Below are 22991 nucleotides of genomic sequence, written 5' to 3' on the forward strand. Positions count from 1 at the left end.
CTCAAATTATATTTAAAAAATGTTAAAAAAAATTAAATATAACCAAATTGTACAACAAAAAAGGTATTATTTTCATGTATCAAGTATATATGAACTCCAAACACAAACAAAAATAATATCTATTTAAGATGAAATTTTAATATATGAATATTGAACTATAAAAAGTTAATATTTTAAATACAAAATTTTTATTATAATTGATTTAATAAGGCTATTTAGCAGCTTATCTTACCATAAGACCATCTAAAATGGGAAATTATATTCCAAGCCTTTCAAATTTATTCATAATAATATCTAAAAATTTCATTTTAAATTACGTAAAATCAAAGAGACAAAATGAGCATCACATTTGCGTTTTTGTTTAAGTGTGGGTGGTATATGATTTATCAATAGCAATATAATTTATATTAGAGTTTGGCTTATAACAAGAATCAAAATAATTGCATGTCTAGAAACAATTTGAATTACCAATGGATGCTTGATTTATAAGTGTAATAAATAGATAGTATTTCTCTTTAAAAATGATCATAAAAAACATCAATAAACAAAAAAATATTGCCTTTTGCCTAATAGGCCTCTATAAAAGACAGCTAACAATCAATACCTAATTAGCATCTTCCTAAATAGCTAATTTATCCCGCTTGCTTAAAATCCAACAAAAACAGTTAACATTGTCTGTTGGTTAAATACTATATATTGAGAAAATTGTCGAGCATTGCAACAAACTACACCAAGTATTAATAGAATCAAAGCCAGCGCGCTAAGTTTGATCACAACGACAATCTGAACCAACTACGGAACCAAGAATACAAAACAATGCTAAATACTAATGCAATGTCCCACACTATCAGTAAAACAAAGAAGCGATGAACTAATGCAATGTCCCAATATTGATCTAGCAAGGCTGGATTGTATCTTGCTTTAAATCCTTAAAATGCTGAGAAACGACACTGCACCTATCATGGTAAGGCTCTTACTGATGTCTATCGTGAATACGGGTGGTAACGACTACTGTTATAGCCTGCCCTATGTCCGTACATGGCTCCAGCTCCACCATATGCACCAGGCCCTGAACCATACCCAGCACCAGGCCCTGAACCATACCCAGCACCAGGTCCTGAACCACTACCACCACCGTAAGCATCACCTCTACCAAACATCCCTCCTCCTAGACCACTACCTAAAGCTCCACCATAAGAGCCATAGCGGCTAGAGTAGCCATAGGATGAATCACCACGGTAACCAGCCATACTAGCAGCTCCACCATAACCACCACCATATTCTCCACCTCCATATCCATTGTAATCACCAAATCTAGAAAAGCCTCCATATGCCCTATAGGGTGCAGAACTATAACCACTTCCAAATCCACTATATGTATCAGGGTATCCTCGGAAACTATCTCCATATGCACGTGCCCTAGAGTCACTACCAAATGCAGAACCTGAAGCTGGGTTTGAGGCTTTCTTTGGTTCAGCCTTCTTGATCTCAACCTACAACAAAGAATTAAGTCAACCTATGGTCTTAAATAACTGTGAGCCTGGTGCATAACATATTAAACCTGTCATGACCTCCAAATAGTGTATAAACACAGAGATTCAGCCAATGTAGCTTGACATCAGAGTTTTTTTAGCTTAAAAACCAACATATGACAAAAGGCAAGATCAAGTTTATAGAATATACAAAAATTACACTGTTGTTTAGTAGTTGATCTTAAAAGACGTGATTTAATACACTGAGCCCTTGATGGAAAAAGATAAATTACTAAACTCACCCTTGAGCCATTCATTTCGATCATGTTTCCATTAGCCAAAATATCATCAACAACTTTTTCGTTGTCAAAAACAACAAACCCAAATCCTCGAGAACGTTTAGTAGCATGATCATGTATGATCTCATGTTCCAAAACCTTGCCAAACTTCGAGAAGAACTCCTTTAGTTCATCTATTCAAACAATAAATAGACAAAAATGAGAAATTATCATAAATAATTAATTACAAGCAACAAGACATGCAAACATATAAGTTAAAATCACACCTCCTGTCACGGTAGCTGGAATACCACCAACAAAGATCTTCCTAGTCTTAAAATCATTTGATTGCGCAGCACCTTTAGGTATTGTCCTTTTGATTTCCACCTAATTCAATAAATTATAAAAGAAAAACAGAATTTCTTATAGAAAGAAACAAAAGATCATAAATACACATTAGAACCATTTAAAACTAAAAAAGCAATGCAGGATAGCAGGGCAACACATTAGAATAGACTAGTACCCCAGAATCAAAAACTTATCCCTCCCAGACCTCAACAATTTACTTTTAATGCTTACTTTCAAACAAAGATCCACCCATCAACAAAACAAGCTAAGTGCCAAAGCATCTATTTAATAGCTGTTAGTAACAAAAGCTCATACATATATTCCAATGAAAGTTATAAGGCTCTTGCATGGTTACACAAACGCATAAAATATTGATAAGGCCAATCTAGTAGACATGTCACTATACTACAAACGCACAAAGCTTCCTATAAACATGCCTTATCCACTTCTGGTTAAATAATACCAAGGTTCATGAGAGTGATTGGTTCAAATTTTTCCAAGAGAGTAATAAATATCATAGAAAATATAACCCTAGTTTTGAGAGCATGCCTACAAGCGCCTAACTGATGCCTTACGCAACGAATGGGTTGAGCGCCAGAAAATGAATTATAGCGCCTCAAGACATTATTAACTTCTTAAGAAGGACGTGAATTTTAAACCACATACAAAGAGCAAAATGAAAATGTATCTTGCATAATTGGTGACACATCAAAAGTTAAAACAAAACTCACCTAATACTCTCTAGGAGGCTAAGACCTCTTCTACACCAAGAAGGTTGCAGATGACTATAGAAATGAGATATTGTTTAGAAAGAATGCAAGGAAATGAAATAAAACTTTACTTATTACATAGGACATTGATTTTGGTTATACAGGAACAGGAGTCCCAAGGATATGAACGAGCAATCAATTAAGGCCCCCTAATTTGTTTATAAAACCACTCCCAAGCTTTAATGAAATAAAACATTGTCAAAGCCTTAAGAGTTACTCCCAAAAAATAACGATTAGCTACGTGAACCAAAACTAAACATATAAACTCGCAAAAACTAAATACAACGCAATAGATAACAAAAACAAACAAAAGCAATTAGGCAATACAAACAATCAATACCTGAGAACCCATATTAACCAGCATAACAACTAGCTATTACAAAAATTCGATAAAGCAAAAAAACCAAAATCTGATACAACAGATAGCATTCACAAACACAAGCACAAGCAATTGGACAAAGTAAATAACAAAAAACTGAGAACCCAACCAATATAACATAGCTATTAGCAAGTCAACAGCCTAAGAGCCCAATCTAACATAAAATCAAAATCCAACACAACAAATCACAAACACAAGCGATTAGAACATAAAATCAAAATCCAACACAACAACTCACAAACACAAGCAATTAGACAATGTAAATAATGGAAAACTTGACAAACCACAATAACACAACAGAGCCATTAGCAAACAGCAATAACAGAAGTTCAACAAGCCAACAATCAAACAATAAATTCAACCTGCTCCAGTAGCAGCAGAACAAAACAAATGAATGACACGAAATTACCTGCTTATCATTAATAATATGGTCCTCTTTGATGACAGTATCAACAACGGAAGGATCAGCATAAGTAATGAAACCAAAACCCCTTGGTCGACCTGTTTGTCGATCTTTCATTATTACACTGTCAATCACCTCCCCATACTTTTCAAAGTACTTCGTGAACGTATCTGCTCATCCAAGAAAAGGAAAACTAAACCCTAATTCGAAAGAAGAATGATAATAACAATAAAAAGAACAGAAATATACCAAGAGATGTTTCTTTAGCTAAGCCCCCAATAAAAATTTTACTGAAAAGTTAGCAAAAATAGACAAATTAGCAACATAATAATATGAATCCAAAAACGAGAGAGAGGAAGAAGGTGAGTACCCAGGACTTGCGCCATCGATTTCGTTGACGGCGGCCCTTCTGGAAACCATAATTTAGGGATCCTATGTGAATAATCTCGCAAAATTGATTTGCAGATAGAGGAATAGAAGAACTAGGGTTTGCGAATTAGGGTTCTTGGAGTGAAAAATGAAAACCCGGAATATGAGGAGGGAGATAAACAAATAAATTATCTTCGAACTTTCTCGAATCTCGACCACGTAAATTTTTATTTTTATATCAAAAAAAGGTTCAACGGAAGTTATCTCTTATTTAAAGACTGTCCATCGTGCGATGGCTTGGGCCGACGACCCAATTCCAGTTTAATAAACCATTTAGCAGTAAATTACCACAATTATTTGCTATTTAAGCTTTAACTAATTTTTGGTACAAAAAAAAAAGTTTAACTAATTTTAATTTTTTTAATTATAAAGGATTTGTGCTGCTTATATGAGTCTGTCTCACGATAAAACGGTTTCATATAACGATTGGAAAGTACTATTAAGTTAAATCACATATCTCTGATTATTAACATTGTTCATTACAACTGTTTTCAAAGACTTTGTTTTGGGTTTATTCATATGCATTCTATCCCAATGAATTTGTCAGCAATTTTATTTTACAATTTCACTTTTACTTTGTAATATTTATATTTATATTTTTAAAATATTCTCATCACCCAATGTAATTCATTTTCTCTTATGAGTATGTTTATTTGCCCCACACCTCATTCACATTTTATTTGACCAAATGAATTTGTCACATTACTCTTATTTCTTAAATTATCTCGCAAAAGAAAAAAAAAAAAAAAAAAAAAAAAGGAGCTCGCCTAATCGAATTCCTTAAAAACCCATGTCGTCCCACCATCGTGCAAAACGAGGGGAAGGAGTATGAACGAATGAAGAAGCTTCAAGTGTACTAATAATGCCTCAAAAGGATACAATTGCTAACAAAAAATTGCCTTGTGGTTTACATTTCAATTACACATGACTCATTCAAAATGAACGATTTCAAGCTCAGATGAACCTTAAGGCGGAAACAACAAATGTAAATGGGTCGAGTCACAACGTCGACTCATGAGTGTATGAAGTTGATCGAATGGCGGAATCACAAGTATTTTGCTAGCCATGGAAGCTCCGGACAGTCCTTTAAAGCAAATGTCACGTCATCACTGACAAAATATAGCCACAATTAACCCAAATCAATCGTAAAGAAAATAATAACAAAATTCTCGAGTTTTGATAGAGCGCTAACGAGTACTTCTGTTTAATTTAGTTTAATACTTTATAAAACAAGCCGGAAGTTTGAAAACTTAACGGAATTTTGTAATGCATATATGTTCTGTAATGGAAAAGAAGAATTTATGTGGATAACCCTTGGAACTGATCGGTTGGTTTTAGATTGTTGTTGTCAACGTGTTTAGATAGGTCACGCAAATCAATCATGGATTACACAGTTCGAGAAGGCTACCCAGTAAACCGCCTTCACAAGCAATAGTACGAGACCATGAGTTCAATGGACTAACCTCGGAAAATTCAACTGCAGCTTCTGCAGTCTGTGTTTAGAACCAGGCTCACATACGATGATTCTGCACTCGCCAAGTTTACAACTGCGTGAAAAAGGTAGAGTTAGTCAAAATTTAAATCGCAGCAAACGAAAAGGATGTACGAGTAGATCTTTCACACCAATCTACCATCACATACAGATCATGTTTGTCAATCTTGTTATGGTACAATTTGCCACATTATTTCACGAGGCAATTCAAGATTGTTTGAGATTTTATCAATGATCATTTCAGCAGCGGTAGCCCAAGATAGAGAAGTATAAGATGCAGCCCATATCATGATTTATGAGTAGAGGTGTTTAACGGGGCTGGTCAAAATAACGGGTCAAGGGTTGGATCACATTTTAATCGGTCATTAGCAGGTCGGTTGGTCGGACCGGGTTGGATAATTATAGAATTGATTGCGAAAAAAATTTTACCACTTTTTTAAAAATATTTTTATATATTACATAGGTGACTCGACCCAGCGGGCCATAAAGTAGAAAAAAATTATTATACGAACTTTTAAAAACGGGTCAAAGTGGGTCAAGTTTAAATGGGCTTTGACCCGACCTGACCGTTTAAATTTAACATGACCCACCCTGACACGGTCCATTTAATTTTTGACCCAACCCAGCCTGTTGAACACCTCTATTTATGAGCAACTACTAAAATGCAGATAATATGAAGTATGAACTAAAGAGCACCAAAACTCAGTTCATGAGAAAAGTAAACAGCATAATGCAAAAGCAAGGTTGCATCACCGTGGTAAAGGCTTTGAATTTACCATGACCGAAATATAGGTTGTATTAGTCATGAAATCTTCCGCGTCGACCGAAAAAATCCATTTTGGGACCGTTACCATGACCATGACCAAATCCGTATTTTTGCAATATGATAAATGTTATATTTTGGAAGTGATGTGAAGCAAACAGTAGTACTTACCCCACTCTTAAAAGGGTATCCCACCCAGGAAACTGCTCATTGTTGCTTGTGCAAAAACAGGAAACGGTGAAAGCCAACTGCAAAAATGAAAGCATTTCAGAGAACGATATGTATATTGTGACTTGTTTCTATGTGGATCCGAGCAACCTGGATCACAAGTTACTCAAACAGACCAAGATTCATAATCTAATCAAAGCTAAACTTGAGACACTTGTGAACAGGGTGTTATAAATTTATTAAATTTTGACTTGTAACTCATGATAAAACTAGCCCAATGATTATTATCTCAAATGATATGGACAAAAACTTTGACTAAGAGAGTAGAAGTCAATGATTTCTGATCTCGAATTCAATTTGTACAACTTAAAAGCTGAGCTAAGCAACAACAAGTTGCTCAGCTTGTTACCACAACTAATTATTTCATCCCTTTCAATTTATTACATATTTTCTTGAATAATCACTGAAGTTTATGAGAAGAAAAAGACGGAAAAGGAGTCCAATGAGCCATGCCAAGCAAGAGTTTATTTGTCCATAAGGACTTAAGGAGACAAGGAGGCTTTCCATTTCTATTACAAAAAAAAAAGATTTATTATTGACTTAATACCTAGAATATTATGAAGAATTTAAGGTTACAAACTTGCACTAACGAACAGTGGTAAATCACAATGGTTTTAGGACCCGTAAAAACAGTATATGAGAAAGGTAGATGCCACCAAACTTAGCTGATAAAGTCCTGTGAAAATGATATCTACGACCTATGTTACTCGAACTCTTAACTTTGCTTCACGTACTCGTGTCCGATCCTTGATGCTCGGACATTGGTATGCCACTTAGACACTTCAATTTAGGCATGAAATTGAATATTTAGACGCATCCGACTATTGGACACGTATTAGTATCCAACATCAGTACCCGAATCCAAGTAACATAGGTCAAGACTTGGGATGAAATCCCATCTACATCACCGCCCTTTCTAGCTATCTAGTCCTGTGAAAATGATATCTACGACCTATGTTACTCGAACTCTTCACTTTGCTTCACGTACTCGTGTCCGATCCTTGATGCTCGGACATTGGTATGCCACTTAGACACTTCAATTTAGGCATGAAATTGAATATTTAGACGCATCCGACTATTGGACACGTATTAGTATCCAACATCAGTACCCGAATCCAAGTAACATAGGTCAAGACTTGGGATGAAATCCCATCTACATCACCGCCCTTTCTGGCTATCTAGTCTCTATACGCCCCACATATAAAAGGTACTAGAAATGAAGTATTGTAACTAAAGATATATAGAACCTGAAGCCAACCTTTTCAAAGGTAGTTTCTCCCATTCCTGTCTTGTAAAGCTCATGCACCAAAGCTGCCAAAAATATCTTTCCCATTTTACAGGAGCTTCGGATCACCTATTTTCAAAAAAGAAACCGAATGTTACAAATCCACATAAAATATTAACACAATTTAAGGTGATGCAAAAGTTCCTCAGATATTTAAGAAATCAGGAAAGAAGGGGGCTGGAAATTGGAATTTAGAAGTGCATAAATCAGGGAATGCCAAAGAGGATCAATATTCAAAATCATTTTATCTAGGAAAAATTACCGTGAATAATACAACCTTTTGTTAATTTCCCTACAATAATACCAACTTTTGGTTAATCATGAATAACACCAACTTAGAGAGGTTTTTTCCTAGAATAATACCAACTTTAGTTTATTAACTAATTTACCAAATTTTTTTGTCATATAATCTCCTATAGTTTGATTTTTAACATGTAAGAGATATTCTAGGGAAACACCCCCTAAGTTGGTATCATTCATGGTTGATCAAAAGTTGGTATTATTCATGGTTAATCAAAAGTTGGTATTATTGTAAGGAAATAAGCAAATAGTTTTACTATTCCTGGTTATTTTTCCTTTTATCTATTCAAGTAGTTGCAGAAGTTTGTCCATGATTCCATTCTCAATGGTGTCAAAAATGTTTGGTTCTTTGATTTAATATAATAGACTATAGTAAATGACTCAACAAAACACGTGGACTTACATAACTAAAGGTTTGGCGTTTGAAATCCATGGTCAATCGGAAACAATCTCTTTTTTATTACAAGTGTAAGGTTTCGTACATCCGACACCCTAAAACCATGACTAGGAGGGAGTTACTAATCGCATAAGGGTAATGAAGTCTTGTTTAAGTAGGTCAGGAAGTCCAAGTTCAAAGCCATGTGTTGTTTTGCTTACTCGAATATGAGGAGCCTGAAACATTTCCTGTATCGCTGCTTCAACTTCTGCCATTCCAACGTGTGTTTCCTCTGAGGATTTATGAACAAAACATCAATAAATAGGTCCATTACCATTAGGACTTTAGAAGGATCATATGGAAAGAGACAGGGGAGAATTTCTTAAATTTTGAAATAGTTTGTACCAGTAATAGCAGTATCAGCTTGAGAGAACTGATTCTTGATACGGTAATCTGTAATTTCTGCCGCACGTCGACATATCTCCAAGGCCCTACGAGCATCTCCAGAAATAGCAGCTACCTTAATATAAAGATTGATTTGACCGTCATGAAAATATATACGGGAACAACTCAGATATGTTTATGTTTAATAAGTTGATAATGACCTTTCTAGCAGCAAATTCCACAGCTTGCTTATCAAAAGCATCAATTCCTTTAAGTCGACTCAGAATAATTTCTTGAAGTTGCTGGTAGGTATAGGGGCCAAAACAGAGTCTGTGTATTCCCATCCGACTTGAAATACGAGGAAGCAACTTCTCTGGAAGATCCATTGTATTAGCTATCCCTGCAAGTAGGATATGGGGCGAGTCTTATTTGTTTTTATCCAAAATCATTTCATCCTCGTATGAAAAAGGCGATGCTGCAATTACAAGGCTAGCCTTGATAAGTAAAGAAAAAGTTCTACCTATTACAATCAGCTTAGAGTTTGGTCTAGTAGGCCAATCAAGGATGTTATAAAGTACCTGAATGAAAGGGCCCGTTAAGTATATCAAGTAAGAATTTGTTACTATAATAGATCAGGAAGGCATACGTTACCGATTGGTTTCGGGTTACAAGAAGGTCAAGTTCATCAATGAGAAGGATGCAAGGTTTATTCTCGAATTTTCCAACTTGTTTCCCTTCTGAAAAGCGCTCATTGAGGAAATGGAGCGCTTTTTTCCAACTGACCCTGTGTCCACTCAATGCTTCATAAATAACCTGTGAGAGATTCTGTGTTCAGATCCTAGACAACAAGTAAAGATTGTTGATCAAAGAACTGTTTTAAACAACTAACCCTATATATGTTTTCTGCTGTTGCTAGTTTTAAACCATTGATCTCTATGAAGGAGTAGGGTTTGATACTTCCTGATTCAAGTTCAGACTTAAGGCTCCTCATCACTGAAAGTACACTCATAGTCTGCAAAATGATATCGTTAAAGTTTCAGCTAAAAGGAAACTATTTGGTGCATCGTAGATTTGAAGGGAAATAAGGAAGATAAATTACTTCACCTTGCCAGTCCCTGGAACACCATGAATATACATGCAGCGTCCAAGACACTGATCATCACATATTGCACCTTTGATAAAAGCAGTTATCTCTTCCATTTCCCTGTGTAGACACATGTAGATAAGAAATACAAAAAAAATAACCATTCGCTCACCTATTCCTTCAATCCAAGACAGGAAACAACATTTACTTTAACAAACTGTATATTGTATAGTAGCGCTAACTATGTTACTCGGACTCTTCATTTTGCTTCACGTACCCGTGTCCGATCTTTAATGCTCGGACATTGGTGTGGCACTTAGACACTTCATTTTAGGCATAAAATTGAATATTTAGATGCATCCGACACTTGGACACGTACAAGTATCCAATATCAGTACCCGAGTCCAAGTAACATAGATCTCTAAGTTTATAATCCACATTCTACACATGCCCCAACAACATTGTCTCTCAAACCTTTTCTTCTCCTTAATCTCCACGCCAAAAGTATATAAATAACTTGTTTAGGAATCAAGAAAGTAATACATACTTGTTGCGACAAGGGAGTGATTTTGGTAAAGTGGCTAACAGCAGTGTCTGTTTAGCCCTTTCAAGCTCTGTTTGCTTACGGCATCTTATGTGCTGAGGAATACTTTTGGTCCCTATCTTCTGAAGTCCAAAGATGCGTCCCTTCTTTGAGTTCTGTTCAAAATAAGTGATGAGATTGATCAGATTCAAACTAATTAGCGCGAAAAATGAAGGTAAAAGAGTAATGATCGTACTGCTGCCAACTCATGAGAAGATGGTTTTGAAGATTTTCTCCTTTCAGTTTCCTCGTCGAAGTCCATATCCTCCTCTGACTCGGACTCTGAATCCTTGACAGATTTCCAATCTTTATCACTATCATCATCATGATCACTGTCATCATCCTAGGACAAACAAAATCTGGATTGTTAAGTTTTGCTATGTCTCTAGGCTCAAGGAACACGGCCAATGTAACATAATTCGCTAGTTAATTCTTTTTAAATTCGCAATTCGCACAAATTCTCCCAAGAATCGCCTAAAACCAGCCATAACTCGCTTTTTTCGATTTGCAATTCGCAAGGAGATTAGTGAATCTTGTGAGAATGAACACAGCTTATGGAAGGCTTACCTCTTCAGCATCATTGATCTCTGCAAGCCGCTTGAAAGAATACCAACGTACATCATACTCATACTCACAAAAGAAGACATCATCCCCTTCATTACTAGCCTTTGCAAACTCTTTCGGACTCATAACAAAGCAGTGCCTAATGACAGATTCCATCTGTAGTAGCAAAGTAAACAAAACAATGACTTATGTTACATAATATTAATCTGCAACTTATACTTCAAATATAAACAAGTCATTACATTGAAAACTGATACATTATATGGAATCTGTTACGCAAACAAAGAGCCAAACACCAAGATAAAGTGACTACAGGAATCAATCTGAAGTGAAAGAGACACAACAGTCTAGATATCCACAACAATCTCACATAAACAACCTTGATATCTTAGCTATAAGTAATTTGCTCAAACCTTAGTAAATTAAATTTTTTTTTCATACATACCATTTGCTTCAGATTGCAGCCATTGAAATAGAAAAAAAAAAGTTAAGTTTTAATGGAAATCAAAATCAACAAAATTTGCAATAGAGAAAGTCACCAAAATAAGAAATGTTAAATGAACTAAAAGAAATAACAATTCATACTTCTTTGTCATTTATTTCCCCTTCCTAAAACTCCATTTACACTATTTACCTTTTATTTCTTTTTCTCTAACTCCTCTATTCTTCTCCATGCCTATTCCCTGACAAATTTTGATGCAATTCACACTGATCCAAGCTAACACGCAGCACTCAGCAACAGTAACACCTCATTCAGAAAACTTCTGATAAAAACTGATATGGTGCCTTTCCGATCATTTTAAAAAACGTGCAATGTTTCGAAATTGATGAAGTTGGAAGATATTCTAAATTCATTATTACTTACAAATTGTACTTCTCTTAATTTCTTTGTATTGATTCTATGATTTTTTCAAAGGAATCAAGCCAACAACACCAAAAGTGTTCAGCGTTGGCTCAAATGCCCTCATCACACATCTTGTGATAAAACATCATCACAATATCCACATGAGCAGTTAAGTCTATTGAGTATAGACCTTTGGGGTCCCATGAAATATCCAAAACATACAAACAGGCCATAATCCATCCTCACTAGAAGGCTGCTTTGGATACTGAAATTCATGCCTTAGAGAAAACAACACTTGGGATGTTGTATCTTTACCTATAGGCAAGAAAGCTACAGGATGCAAGTGGGTCTTGAAAACAAAACTTAAGGCAGATGGGAGTACAGAAAGACATAAGGCCAGGTTGGTAGCAAAAGGCTACAACCAAAAGTATGGAGAAAAGGCTACAACCAAAAGTATGGAGAAGACTATAATGAAACTTTCTTCCTAGTGATTAAAATGTCAACCATTAGATGCATCATTGCTCTTACAGCTAGCAAAGATTGGTGTTTACATCAACTTGATGTAAATAATGCTTTCTTACATGGTGACTTAAAAGAAGAGGTAGGTCTACATGAAGCCACCTCAAGGCTATCTTACTACTAATGATAAGGTATGCAAATTAAACAAATCTTTGTTTGGCTTAAAACAAACTTCTAGGCAATGGTTTGCCAAGCTTTCACAAGAACTCATTCTCAAAAATTATGTTCAATCTAGGAATGACTATTCCTTGTTTATAAAGAACAAAAATGGTCACATCACCATTTTAGCCATATATGTTGATGATGTCTCCTAACTGGCAATGACAAAAAGGAGATTCAAAACATTAAAGAACACCTCAATACAATGTTCAGTATAAAGGAGAGCTTCATTTCTTTCTGGACATAGAGGTTAATAAGACTCCTAAAGGGATCATTCTCACACAACAAGTTTACTAAGGAAAATCTGAATGACTGTGGCTTTCCAGACCTCAAGAAGGTTGCAACACCTCTCCCCATGCATCTAAAACTATTCGCCCATGATGGTGTTTAATTAGCTGATCCAACTCCTTATAAGTGCCTTGTAGGGACGCTGAATTTTCTCACAAATACAAGGCCTGATTTGGCTCACTTAGCCATTCATGCAGACAGGAGGGCTCATTGGCTTGCCCTCAAACACCGTTTATCATATGTCAGCACAACTTATGGAAAGGGCATTTGACAAATTACCTTGCAAGCGCTTTCTAATAGTGATTGGGGGTCCTGCCCAGACACAAAGAAATCAGGTACATCATTATACTTGGTATATCACCTATCTCCTGGAAATCAATGAAGCAAAGCACTATCTACAGGCCCAGCTCAGAAGCTGAGTATAGGGCCATGGCATCAACAGCTGCTGAAGTCACATGGCTTGTCAGGTTATTAGCTGATTTAAGGGCTGACAACCTCAAACCAATTACCCTTCATTGTGATAACCAATTAGCTTTTTACATAGCTAAAAATCATGTGTTCCATGAAAGAACCAAACACATTGAGCTAGATTGTCATTTCACTAGGGAAAAAGTCATGGAAGGACTCCTTCAGCTTTCCTATCTTCCCACTAGACATCAATTTGCTGATGTTCTAACTAAGATTCTACCCTCCTCTCAGTTCAAAGAACTACTCAGCAAAACTTGGAATACATTATCCTACCTCCAAGTTTGACGGGGGATGTTGAGTATAGCTAAAGTTGTGTATAGCTAAAGCCTTTCATCTATCCAGGACACAACTGATGCCTACAGCTGTTGTTTGTATCAGAGGAATCAAGTCAATCAACAAGGCCCTGCAAAAGCTACTGAAGACTGCGGGTTATAGTTAGTTGTAGTTTGTTATAGTATTTACACACGTGTAACTCACTTATAGGGTCTTCTACATTCTGTTATGCTTAGGTGTTATTTGTAAAGAAGTTAGTTATAACTACCTCTTTGTTAAATTTTCTATATATACCTTGTACTACCTCATTTTGAGTAATCAATAATATTCAATCATTTTCCGTTTCTCTTGTTCTTGTCTTTCCTTTATCACAAATCAACAAAGTTAACAATCCCCGCATAGAACACGGTACTAAAGTATCAGATGTCCTACATTAACAATAAATGATATGGGTTGCTTATCACTTTCTTACCGCCACACTATGGAGTGGAATCTTAAATAACTTCATTAAGGAAATTGGGCATTCCTATCCTCAACATACTTGTGCACATTCAAAACAGATGCTAAATGGAAAAAATAAAACAAAAGATGGAGATGATTCTGACATCTAATTTACCTCTACATCAGTAAAATCATTGGTACGGTACAGCTCTCGCCTCAAGTTATGTGCTTGCCTTCCAGCTGCAGTCTCCTCGGGGATCATGTACCAATGTGCCCGAAACCAATAAGTTCCATCCACCTCTTTCCATATACTGCACAAAATCACAAAAGTTCAACTAAATTTCACCACCATCTGTTCCAAAAACAAACAAATCAACCTCCTTATTCCTACAATACATATACTCTACTAGTTATGAATCCAATTCAACGAGGTGACTGTACTCATTGCTAATAGCTTATTGGAGTGTTGATTTGACCAACTGATTTTTGACTAGTTGTGGGAACGATTCATAACAATTTCTTTTAACACTAGCATAGCAATCGATGTCTTGAACTCATAGCTAATAGCTTATTCGAGTGCTGATTTGACCAACTGATTTTTGACTAGGTGTGGGAGCAATTCATAAAAGTTGTCTTAACCAACTAATTTACTAAACACTAGCGATCGATGGTTCGACTACCCAACCATCTATCAAACGTGTATAACAATTTTAATAACTTGATTACACAAATGGGTAAAATATTGTAATTATTAATATAATACACCAAATAAAATCAATCAAACAATGCTATAAGAACATCCAACTGAATATACCTTTCAATCCTAGCAGCCCACAAATCGCTTGAAAGAAGCTTCTCCCTCAAAGTCCTAACCCTCTTCTTCCCCTTTGGTGGCAATGGAAGCTCAACCTTCTTGCCCAGTTTCTTACCCTCACAAAACCCACAAATCCAATCACCTTCAGGAACCTCCTTCAATGGTGGCTTCAAACACTTTAAGTGAAACCCATTGAGGCAATCATCACACTCAATCATCAACCCTCTACCACCTCGAAAACAAATCCTACATTCCTCCTCCTCAGGATCCTCATCATCTGAACTTGCATTCTCCCTTCTCTTTACGTACACATCATCCCCCACAGCAAATTCACCCCCATCATACACAGCTTTCTTATAATACACTCTCTTTTTTAGCCCACTTTTAGCTTGAATTCGAGCTCGAGCCCGAGTTTTTGATGTATTCCCCAATTCATCCCCTCTTTTTCTCTTTATTTTTTCAGATAAAGGAGGAGATTTTGGGTAAAATGTTTCGTCTATAGAAACTTTATCTACATGGACATTTGAAAGATGGGATTTATTGTGAGATTTAGGGGTTCTGGGAGTTTTTTTGGGGGTTTTATAAATGGATTTATCTGGGGTTTTAGAGGGAAAATTCAAAATGGGTTTCTCTGGAGTTGATTTTAAATCATTGTAATTAAGAGATAAACGACGAGAAGATCGACGAAGTGGGGTTGTCTCAATTGAAGATGGGGATTTCAAATTAGGGGTATTCGGAGAAAGAATCGAAGAAGAAAATGATTTTTTCTTGGTCTTTAATGGAGTTTCCGCCATTGAAGATCTTAATGTAAGCTTTTTGACAGAAATTAATTACAGATTACTTTAACAGAAAAGAAACAAATGAAGTAAATAGGAACTTAGGAAGAAAGAGGAATTAGACAATGCAGCAGCAGAGATTGGGCCCTAACCGCCCAAGGGTGGTCCTCTTCTATGGCTGCTTAACACTACTGACCAGAACAAGGAAACGAGGAAAGGAAAAGAAAAGAAAAGAAAATGCAGGAAAGGGAAGAAAAAGCAACCAGAAATAAGGAAGAGGAGTAAATTTTAGCCTATTTCGTGGAAAAATAGCCGTTGGTTTTGCTTGGGTTGTCGGCAGTCCGTCGGCAAGCACACCAGTCGCCACGGCACCAGACTCCCAATTTGATCCACAGCAGCAGAATGAACAACTTAGGTTAATAAGTATTATTTGTTAATTTGGCAAATCACATTCATGCCGTGATATTTGATAGGGTGACATTTTGGAAATTATAATTTATTTTTTTGTGTTTTGCTTATTTTATTAGTATATTTTTTTTTTATGGTGATTTGCAAATTACGTTGATTGAATAGAATTTTCTATGGTAGAATTTGTATTTCTCCTGTTCCACTATACTTATTACAATTGACTTTTTACGCAATTTAATTTATTATTTTGATCATTAATATATTGGACCATAGATATCTAAAAATTATAAAAACTTAATATTATAAAAGTATGCAATTAGACAATTTAAACAAGATTTTAATTGACTATATTTTTATTCAAACACATTAGCCGCAATATATAAAATAAGCTTGAACGATAAACAGTATCAAAAACGTTATGTAACGAGTATTTCAGAAGGAAAAAGTATATTCAAATTGGGTCTATTAGTTTTTGTATTTGTTGTTGAAAACTTGTGTGTTGGGTTATTAAATCTCATAAGTACTCAAGTAGTTGATTATTTGATTATAATCAGAGCTGTTTATTTTGGTTATCGTGTTGATTTAAGGTTAGTTGATATCGGGGTTTTGTGCCTGTATTGTTTTTACATAATTGTAAATTATTTTTGAAATCGGGTTTGTTTATAAATTCAAGTAAATTTCGGATTATTGACAGTGTTTTGAACACTAATAATAATATTAGTTGTGTTTTATAGAAATTACACCTCTTTATTTCTTCCACTCATATTCATTTGGAAAAATTGACCTTAATAATTTAATTTTTTGCAATTTTTTAACAAGAATTTCACATATTGGTTAACCACGAATAATTCAACCTAAGCCGATCTTTGTTTTTTTTTAAATAAAGGGGATTTTTGTTTTAGGTAAACTCAGTATTACTTGTTGTAGCAAATTATTTTGAATAGAAAAAAAGATAAATTATAATTTTTAACAGAAAATTATATACTTTTTAACAATTCAGCCCCACTGCCACCCATCCTTCTCACCGGAGACACCACCACCAACCCCTTTCCTTTAGTGGCACACAACCCCACCCACGAAATTGCAGAACCCCAAAACCCCTTTACAACCCAGCCCCAAACCCTAATCGCACCACATTCAACTCACCATCGAAGAACATGAGATATAATTAAAAAAAACTAGAATTTGATATTAACAATTGTGGCGAGAGGGAGGGAAGAAGTAGAGGAGGGGTGGGTGGCAGTGAAGGTGGGGAGGGAAAACGGTGGTTGTCGGAGTGAGGGAATGACTGAGGTGGGGTGTTTTGAGGTGGGGATGGATGAATGGTTACTATTTGATTTTTTTATTTTTGTTAATATTTTTGTAATTTTATTTTGTTTTGTCTTTTTTTTGGTAAGTTAACATGTGAAAATAAGTAATATTTTGATGAAGAACATTTTTGAGTAAGTAACTCAATAGTTGGAATTAATGAATATGGTTAATCAATGGATAGATTATAGTAGAAAAATCACAAAAAAAGTTGTTTTAAGAGTTGGATTTTACTTGTTGTGTCACTCGTGTGGCTTTTCTTGTAACGGGTAGCCTTCTATGGTAAACCCCTACCCATTTTTGGCTTCGGCTGTTTTGGATTGTATGCAAGTACTCTATCGACAAGACAACATTTGAAACCTCTTCATCATAGCATCAAACAAGATCCAACTAATCGGACACCAACAACTTCAATAGCACAGCACAAGCAGTGAAGCCATCCTCCTTGTAGAACTCGTTTTGCCCGGCTAAGACCGTCGTCTTATTTCCTTTTTCTTCATTTCATTTATCATTTATCTATTCTTTTATTTATTGTAGTATCTTACAGCTCTATATTTTGTGTGGTATCATTTTAAATTTGATAATTTAGTAATATTTCTACGAAGAAATATATTTTAACTATTTTATATTTTGTTATATATTTGTACATTTGATTTCGAAAGTCTAAATAAATTTTACATGTGTCTTGAAATATTTGTGTGCAATGTGATCATAAAAATTCCCTTCTACTTTAATGCATGATAATAATTATGTTTCATGATCTCAATGCCATTAAGAAGCTTCTACTTAAGATGATGTTTAGGAGATTAGTCATAATAATAACAAAAAAAGTTATTTTCGATTGATCCTTGGCAGATATCATTATAGTCATTTTACGATAATCCATTATAATTTAATGTAAAAAAAATACATTGGTAAATAACTCGATCAAATCTTTATTTCTCAAGTAAAAGAGAAAGCATATACAAAAAAATTAAACCCCAAATATATTCAAAAATTTCATAAATATCCATCTTAGAAAGAAAAGCAACTTTATGAGAGTATCAACCAACACTTTCTTTATTCATTTTTTTTAAGTTTACCATTAGTGTAAGTATAATCTCCTTAAAAATTAATCTTATTATAAGCAATGAGAATCAAACTCATTTAACAAAACGGGCAACTTTCTTTTCTCAACTATTTTCTTGTATTTTGTTTTTAACTTTTAAATTTTCAATAATTCTCTATTCAAGTCGTCTTACTGTGAAACAATTTCAATTGAATCAGTCTAAATTATTTTTGAAAAAAAGAACTTTCTTTACGAGTGAAAATTCAATTTTCATTATTTTTTTATGTTTTTTACCAATGGGCCTTTTGTATGGACCCGCCTCACGATGAGACGATCTCATACAAGACCGGATGATAAATTTTTAACATGAACTTCCTTTGAGAGTTGACACTTGACATATGATCATATTCCTTCCTTACTCAATAGTTTACCACTTTACCTTTCCTTGTTGGCTTGGCCTTGGCCAAAACCAGATTTTTGGTTTAACCAACCATTATCCTTTGCTTCATATAACCCATTCTTCATTAAAACTTTATATATCTCAATCCCTTTGTTTCATACTATTCCAAGAGGATTTCTGTAACAAGAGGAGCATAACAAACATGGGTTTTCTTGCAAAAATTGCAATGAGTTTTGATGCACTAATTGGGTTAGCCTCCCCTTTCAACTTTCGACTTTTGTCTTTTCATTCGATTAGCTGATTTATGTGTATCGTATAGATGACTAAACTGTTTGATTGTTTTGTGCCACATTAGGCCCGGGCTGATGCTTTTGTATCCGCTGTAAGTTGCACTTTCAAATCATTCTCCATCAATATAACATGATTCGCTAATCGCCTCGCGAATCACGAATCGGAAAAAGCAAATTATGACCGGTTTTGGGCCATTCACGGGCAAATTTAAGTGAATCGCGAATTCAAAAAGCGAATTAACAAAAAAACTTACCATACAACCATATAGTTCGAATTAAAACAATACGAATTGTTTGTTATTCAACAGGTATGCATCAATGCGAGCTATCGAAAGCCCTTCAACATTAGACGATCAACAATGGCTGACATACTGGGTTCTTTACTCATTGACAACTCTCTTTGAGCTCTCCTGTTGGAGAATCCTTCAATGGTATATCTATTTATATTTATACATATCAATACATAGTGCAAGCTTATAAGAAATAGTGAAATACCGAGTCAAGTATACATAAAATACATTCCCGAAAATGTTGCAGGCTTCCATTCTGGCCGTACGTGAAGCTCTTATTCTGTATGTGGTTGGTGCTACCCATCTTCAATGGCGCTGCGTACATCTACGAGAATTATGTTCGTAAGTATGTAAAGATGGGCTTGTCCGTTAACCACATTCACCCTGAGAGCCACCGAAAAGTGCTGCAAATGATGTCGCTTGATGCACGGAAATCTGTTGAGCGCTACATCGAGAGATATGGACCTGAGGCATTTGAGCGAGTTGTTAGAGCAGTAAGACGGATAATTCTATCAATTAATTTCTATCGATATCCTTGTTCTTCGGCTGTATTTTTACTCTAATATGTTTGTGTAATAATGCAGGCCGAAAAAGAGGCAAAGAAGCAAAACTAAGGATGAAAATTACGTAGCCCTTTTTTTTTTCTATAGATCAGTTTGTAAATTGATTTCATTTCACTAGCCTGATTGGCTACTACAGAAACGATGTGTATAATATATATGTATATACGTATAATGTAATATTTTTACAAAAAATCATGAACGATAAAGAATACAACAAAAATCTATGGAATGAGGTAATTGACACCAAATTACAGAACATTCTTGTTCCAGTTTACAAACATCAAATTATAGATCAGTTTGTAAATTGATTTCATTAGGTTGTATGATCCATCAGAGTCATATTTCTCACAAAAACAATGAAAAAAAAAAGGAATCAGTGTCTTTCATTGTCGATGTTGCGATAAGGAGATCCCTAGCATAACAATTGATCTACAAAAGTTCATATTATCCACAAAACTGTCATCTGAATATGTACACCTTTTATCAAATGTCTAATTATCTACAAAATTGCCACCGAAATATGTACACTATTTAAGCTGTTATGTACACCTGTTTTCAGTTCTCACTTTAATTGGTTTTCACATGATCAATCATATATATATATAAAGAAGTTCAAGTGATAACTATCCTTATATGAGAACCGTAAGAACCAATCTATCTGACAAAAAAGTGTTACTTTCAGAAAAAAAAATATGAACAAAACTCGCAAAAGGTGTTACTTTTTACATAAAAAAGTGTTACTTTTTGGAAAACGTGTTACATTGTATTATATTTTTTTGAAATTTTTTTGAAAGTAACACTTTTTGTTAAAAAGTACCAACTTTTTTTAAAACAAAAAAGTAACATTTTTTTCCTGTTAACACATTTTCTGTAAAAAAGTAACAGTTTTTTATCATGTAGATTGGTTCTTACAATTCTCATATAAGTTTGGTTCTCAGTGGAACTTGACCATATATATATATATATATATATATATATATATATATATATATATATGATATTCATGCTATATAAAACTTATATATGCTAAAAATCAAGGTGTATATCTGAAGTACAAGAAAATGGGAAACAAGTATTGCAAAGAAGTAGATGTGCACAATATACAAAAGGGGATATGAAGGTTACTTACTATTTACGTGGCCCTTTTCGATTCTTTTGAGGGCTCTCCGTATCCTCATCACTTGTCTCACTGTCATCGAAATTGTCATCTTTAGTATTGTCCTCATCATCTGAGCTCGGAGAAGGATCAAGACGTGCAGCATCCATGGCCCACTTTATGACCTTTTCAACTTCATCTTCATCTTCATCTTCATCATGACTTTCAGCTTTACTACCTGAAGAACCGTCAGCACGCATATCCCCAACAGAAGTACCTGAAATCTCCATGCCCACAAAGGAAGAGGAAATGGAGGAAGAAGGCTTCGGTAGTGAGGCCTTAAGGGCTGCAAACCTGGCTAATAAGTCATCTTCCTCGACTTCCTTCTCCACTTTGGCAGACTCTGAAGGTGCCATTTGTTTCGTCATACTTTCTTGCTTTGCCTTTGATTTTGAGCCAGACTTAAGATACCGGAATCGTTGCTCTAGTTCTGGGTGTAGATCAGAAGGGGAGGCATGAACTGTGTGCGAATTCAGGTTCAGTTTTAGAAGATTAGCATCCTCTGCTGCCCTAAGCAACTCTTCAACCTCATCGTTCACATCTCTAGCATTCCTTTTGTGAGGCTTCATTTCCCCCCTTCCTCGACAAAATATACACACACCCTTCTTTGTGCTCGTAAGTTTAAACTGCGAGGCAACTGAAAAAAAGTAAAATGATAGGTTAAAGAACTTCAAAAAAGCAATTGCCCAGAAAGCTATAATCACCAAAGTGAAGTCCAGTTTCCTACAAATTCACCAAAAAGACATGCAGAAATGTCACCTTTTCTTTTCAACTCAAGGAATTTAAGAGAAAACAGTTGATAATCCTGAAAATATTGACTGAAAATTGTTGGATTTAATACGCAAAAGCTCTGTTTCACTTAATTGTTTTCAACCCTTCAGCTGTAGACTGAACACAGATACATCCAACAAAATTATTTATTCCACAATAGAAAGCAACTATACATCAATGAGTTTACTGCATCTCAACTCATCGACTAAACAATGCCAAAACCTTTGAAGTAAATGTCATTTTGATGATAGATAAAGCCATGTTCAGTTAGGTCAAATTAGAGGGAATCTACTCGAAGCACGTTGCGCGTGGATATCGAAGGGGTATGAACTTCCGGTGACATAAATGAGTGGATGAAAAGTTAGGGAATAGAGAGTTTCTGCTGTGAATCGTAATGTAAGAAAGGATAGGAATTGTGATTTTATCACATTAGAATCATTAATCTTCAAAGTAGTTCGTTAACTAATCATTTCTCGAAATTTGAGCCTCTAACCCACATCTAAACTTTCTCTAACAACTATGAGGACAGCATCTCTGGTATAATCTTGAATCAGTATATTTAGATGTATCAAAAGCACAAGAGTTCAATACAAATAATGAGTTCCTTAACTCTTTGAAAGTACTTCTTCAATGAAAGTTTAAGTCATCATGACGACTGACGAGACATGGAGTGGGAAACACTTAAGAGATGCTTCTACTACTGTCACCTCCTATTCAACTAGACAAAAACCATATTACATGAAAGCCAAAAAGGATGGAGATGTAAATGTAAAAACTAGTATGAAATAATTATAGTTTTTGAACCAGAATCTTAAACGATATGCTGAATACCAGCACAACCAAAAAATTAAATTGTTGCATAAATTCTAACAAAATAAAGGAGCAGATTACCAGAGGTAACAGAAAATGAAGGCATGCAAATTCTCAATTCTTTCACATCCATATTATCAAACCTAATGAAGTGTTGTGATGATCCAAAGGCCTAGAAGACCTCTTCTGCACTAACGACTTCAGAAAAATGCAACACGAGACCTCTC

At 35.1% G+C, this 22991-nt stretch overlaps 4 protein-coding genes and 1 non-coding gene across 8 annotated transcripts; 1 reads left to right on the plus strand and 4 right to left on the minus strand.

Annotated features, from left to right (window-relative positions):
- Nucleotides 1-660: 660 nt before the first annotated feature.
- On the minus strand, nt 661-4334 carry LOC130806875 (uncharacterized). The gene is made up of 6 exons (XM_057672101.1): nt 4021-4334; nt 3900-3940; nt 3657-3820; nt 2038-2137; nt 1775-1944; nt 661-1493 (listed from the first exon to the last, which is right to left on the minus strand). The coding sequence occupies exons 1-6, from the start codon at nt 4068-4070 to the stop codon at nt 984-986; spliced, it is 1035 nt and encodes a 344-aa protein (XP_057528084.1). The 5' UTR covers nt 4071-4334; the 3' UTR covers nt 661-983.
- Nucleotides 4335-4922: 588 nt separating this feature from the next.
- LOC130806873 (origin of replication complex subunit 1A-like) lies at nt 4923-16099 on the minus strand. Of its 2 annotated transcripts, XM_057672099.1 has the most exons (16): nt 14945-16099; nt 14306-14441; nt 11142-11294; nt 10771-10917; nt 10539-10690; nt 10012-10111; nt 9797-9919; nt 9559-9720; nt 9428-9485; nt 9129-9307; nt 8929-9043; nt 8745-8815; nt 7821-7916; nt 6506-6582; nt 5543-5626; nt 4923-5188 (listed from the first exon to the last, which is right to left on the minus strand). In XM_057672099.1, the coding sequence occupies exons 1-16, from the start codon at nt 15736-15738 to the stop codon at nt 5125-5127; spliced, it is 2511 nt and encodes an 836-aa protein (XP_057528082.1). In that variant the 5' UTR covers nt 15739-16099; the 3' UTR covers nt 4923-5124. The 2 variants fall into 2 exon arrangements, 1 of the variants encoding a protein (XP_057528082.1); XR_009040382.1 differs by lacking the exons at nt 4923-5188; nt 5543-5626 and having other exon boundaries at nt 6538-6582; nt 8929-9039; nt 14945-16091.
- On the minus strand, nt 11157-11234 carry LOC130807117 (small nucleolar RNA snoR28). The gene has a single exon (XR_009040488.1). It is a non-coding gene; the product is annotated as a small nucleolar RNA snoR28 (small nucleolar RNA).
- Nucleotides 16100-18987: 2888 nt separating the features above from the next.
- LOC130806233 (HVA22-like protein f) lies at nt 18988-20358 on the plus strand. 2 transcript variants are annotated; one of them, XM_057671236.1, is made up of 5 exons: nt 18988-19133; nt 19240-19266; nt 19483-19605; nt 19712-19958; nt 20049-20356. In XM_057671236.1, the coding sequence occupies exons 1-5, from the start codon at nt 19087-19089 to the stop codon at nt 20076-20078; spliced, it is 474 nt and encodes a 157-aa protein (XP_057527219.1). In that variant the 5' UTR covers nt 18988-19086; the 3' UTR covers nt 20079-20356. The 2 variants fall into 2 exon arrangements, with proteins under 2 accessions (XP_057527219.1, XP_057527220.1); XM_057671237.1 differs by lacking the exon at nt 19240-19266 and having other exon boundaries at nt 19028-19133; nt 20049-20358.
- Nucleotides 19486-22986, minus strand: LOC130806231 (uncharacterized). Of its 2 annotated transcripts, none has more exons than XM_057671234.1 (3): nt 22846-22986; nt 21157-21820; nt 19486-19929 (listed from the first exon to the last, which is right to left on the minus strand). In XM_057671234.1, coding segments are annotated over exons 1-3 (717 nt in total). In that variant the 5' UTR covers nt 22898-22986; the 3' UTR covers nt 19486-19928. The 2 variants fall into 2 exon arrangements, with proteins under 2 accessions (XP_057527217.1, XP_057527218.1); XM_057671235.1 differs by lacking the exon at nt 22846-22986 and adding an exon at nt 21943-22806.
- Nucleotides 22987-22991: the final 5 nt, after the last annotated feature.

Source organism: Amaranthus tricolor, chromosome 2 (genome assembly GCF_026212465.1).
Source record: "Amaranthus tricolor cultivar Red isolate AtriRed21 chromosome 2, ASM2621246v1, whole genome shotgun sequence".
Taxonomy (NCBI): domain Eukaryota; kingdom Viridiplantae; phylum Streptophyta; class Magnoliopsida; order Caryophyllales; family Amaranthaceae; genus Amaranthus; species Amaranthus tricolor.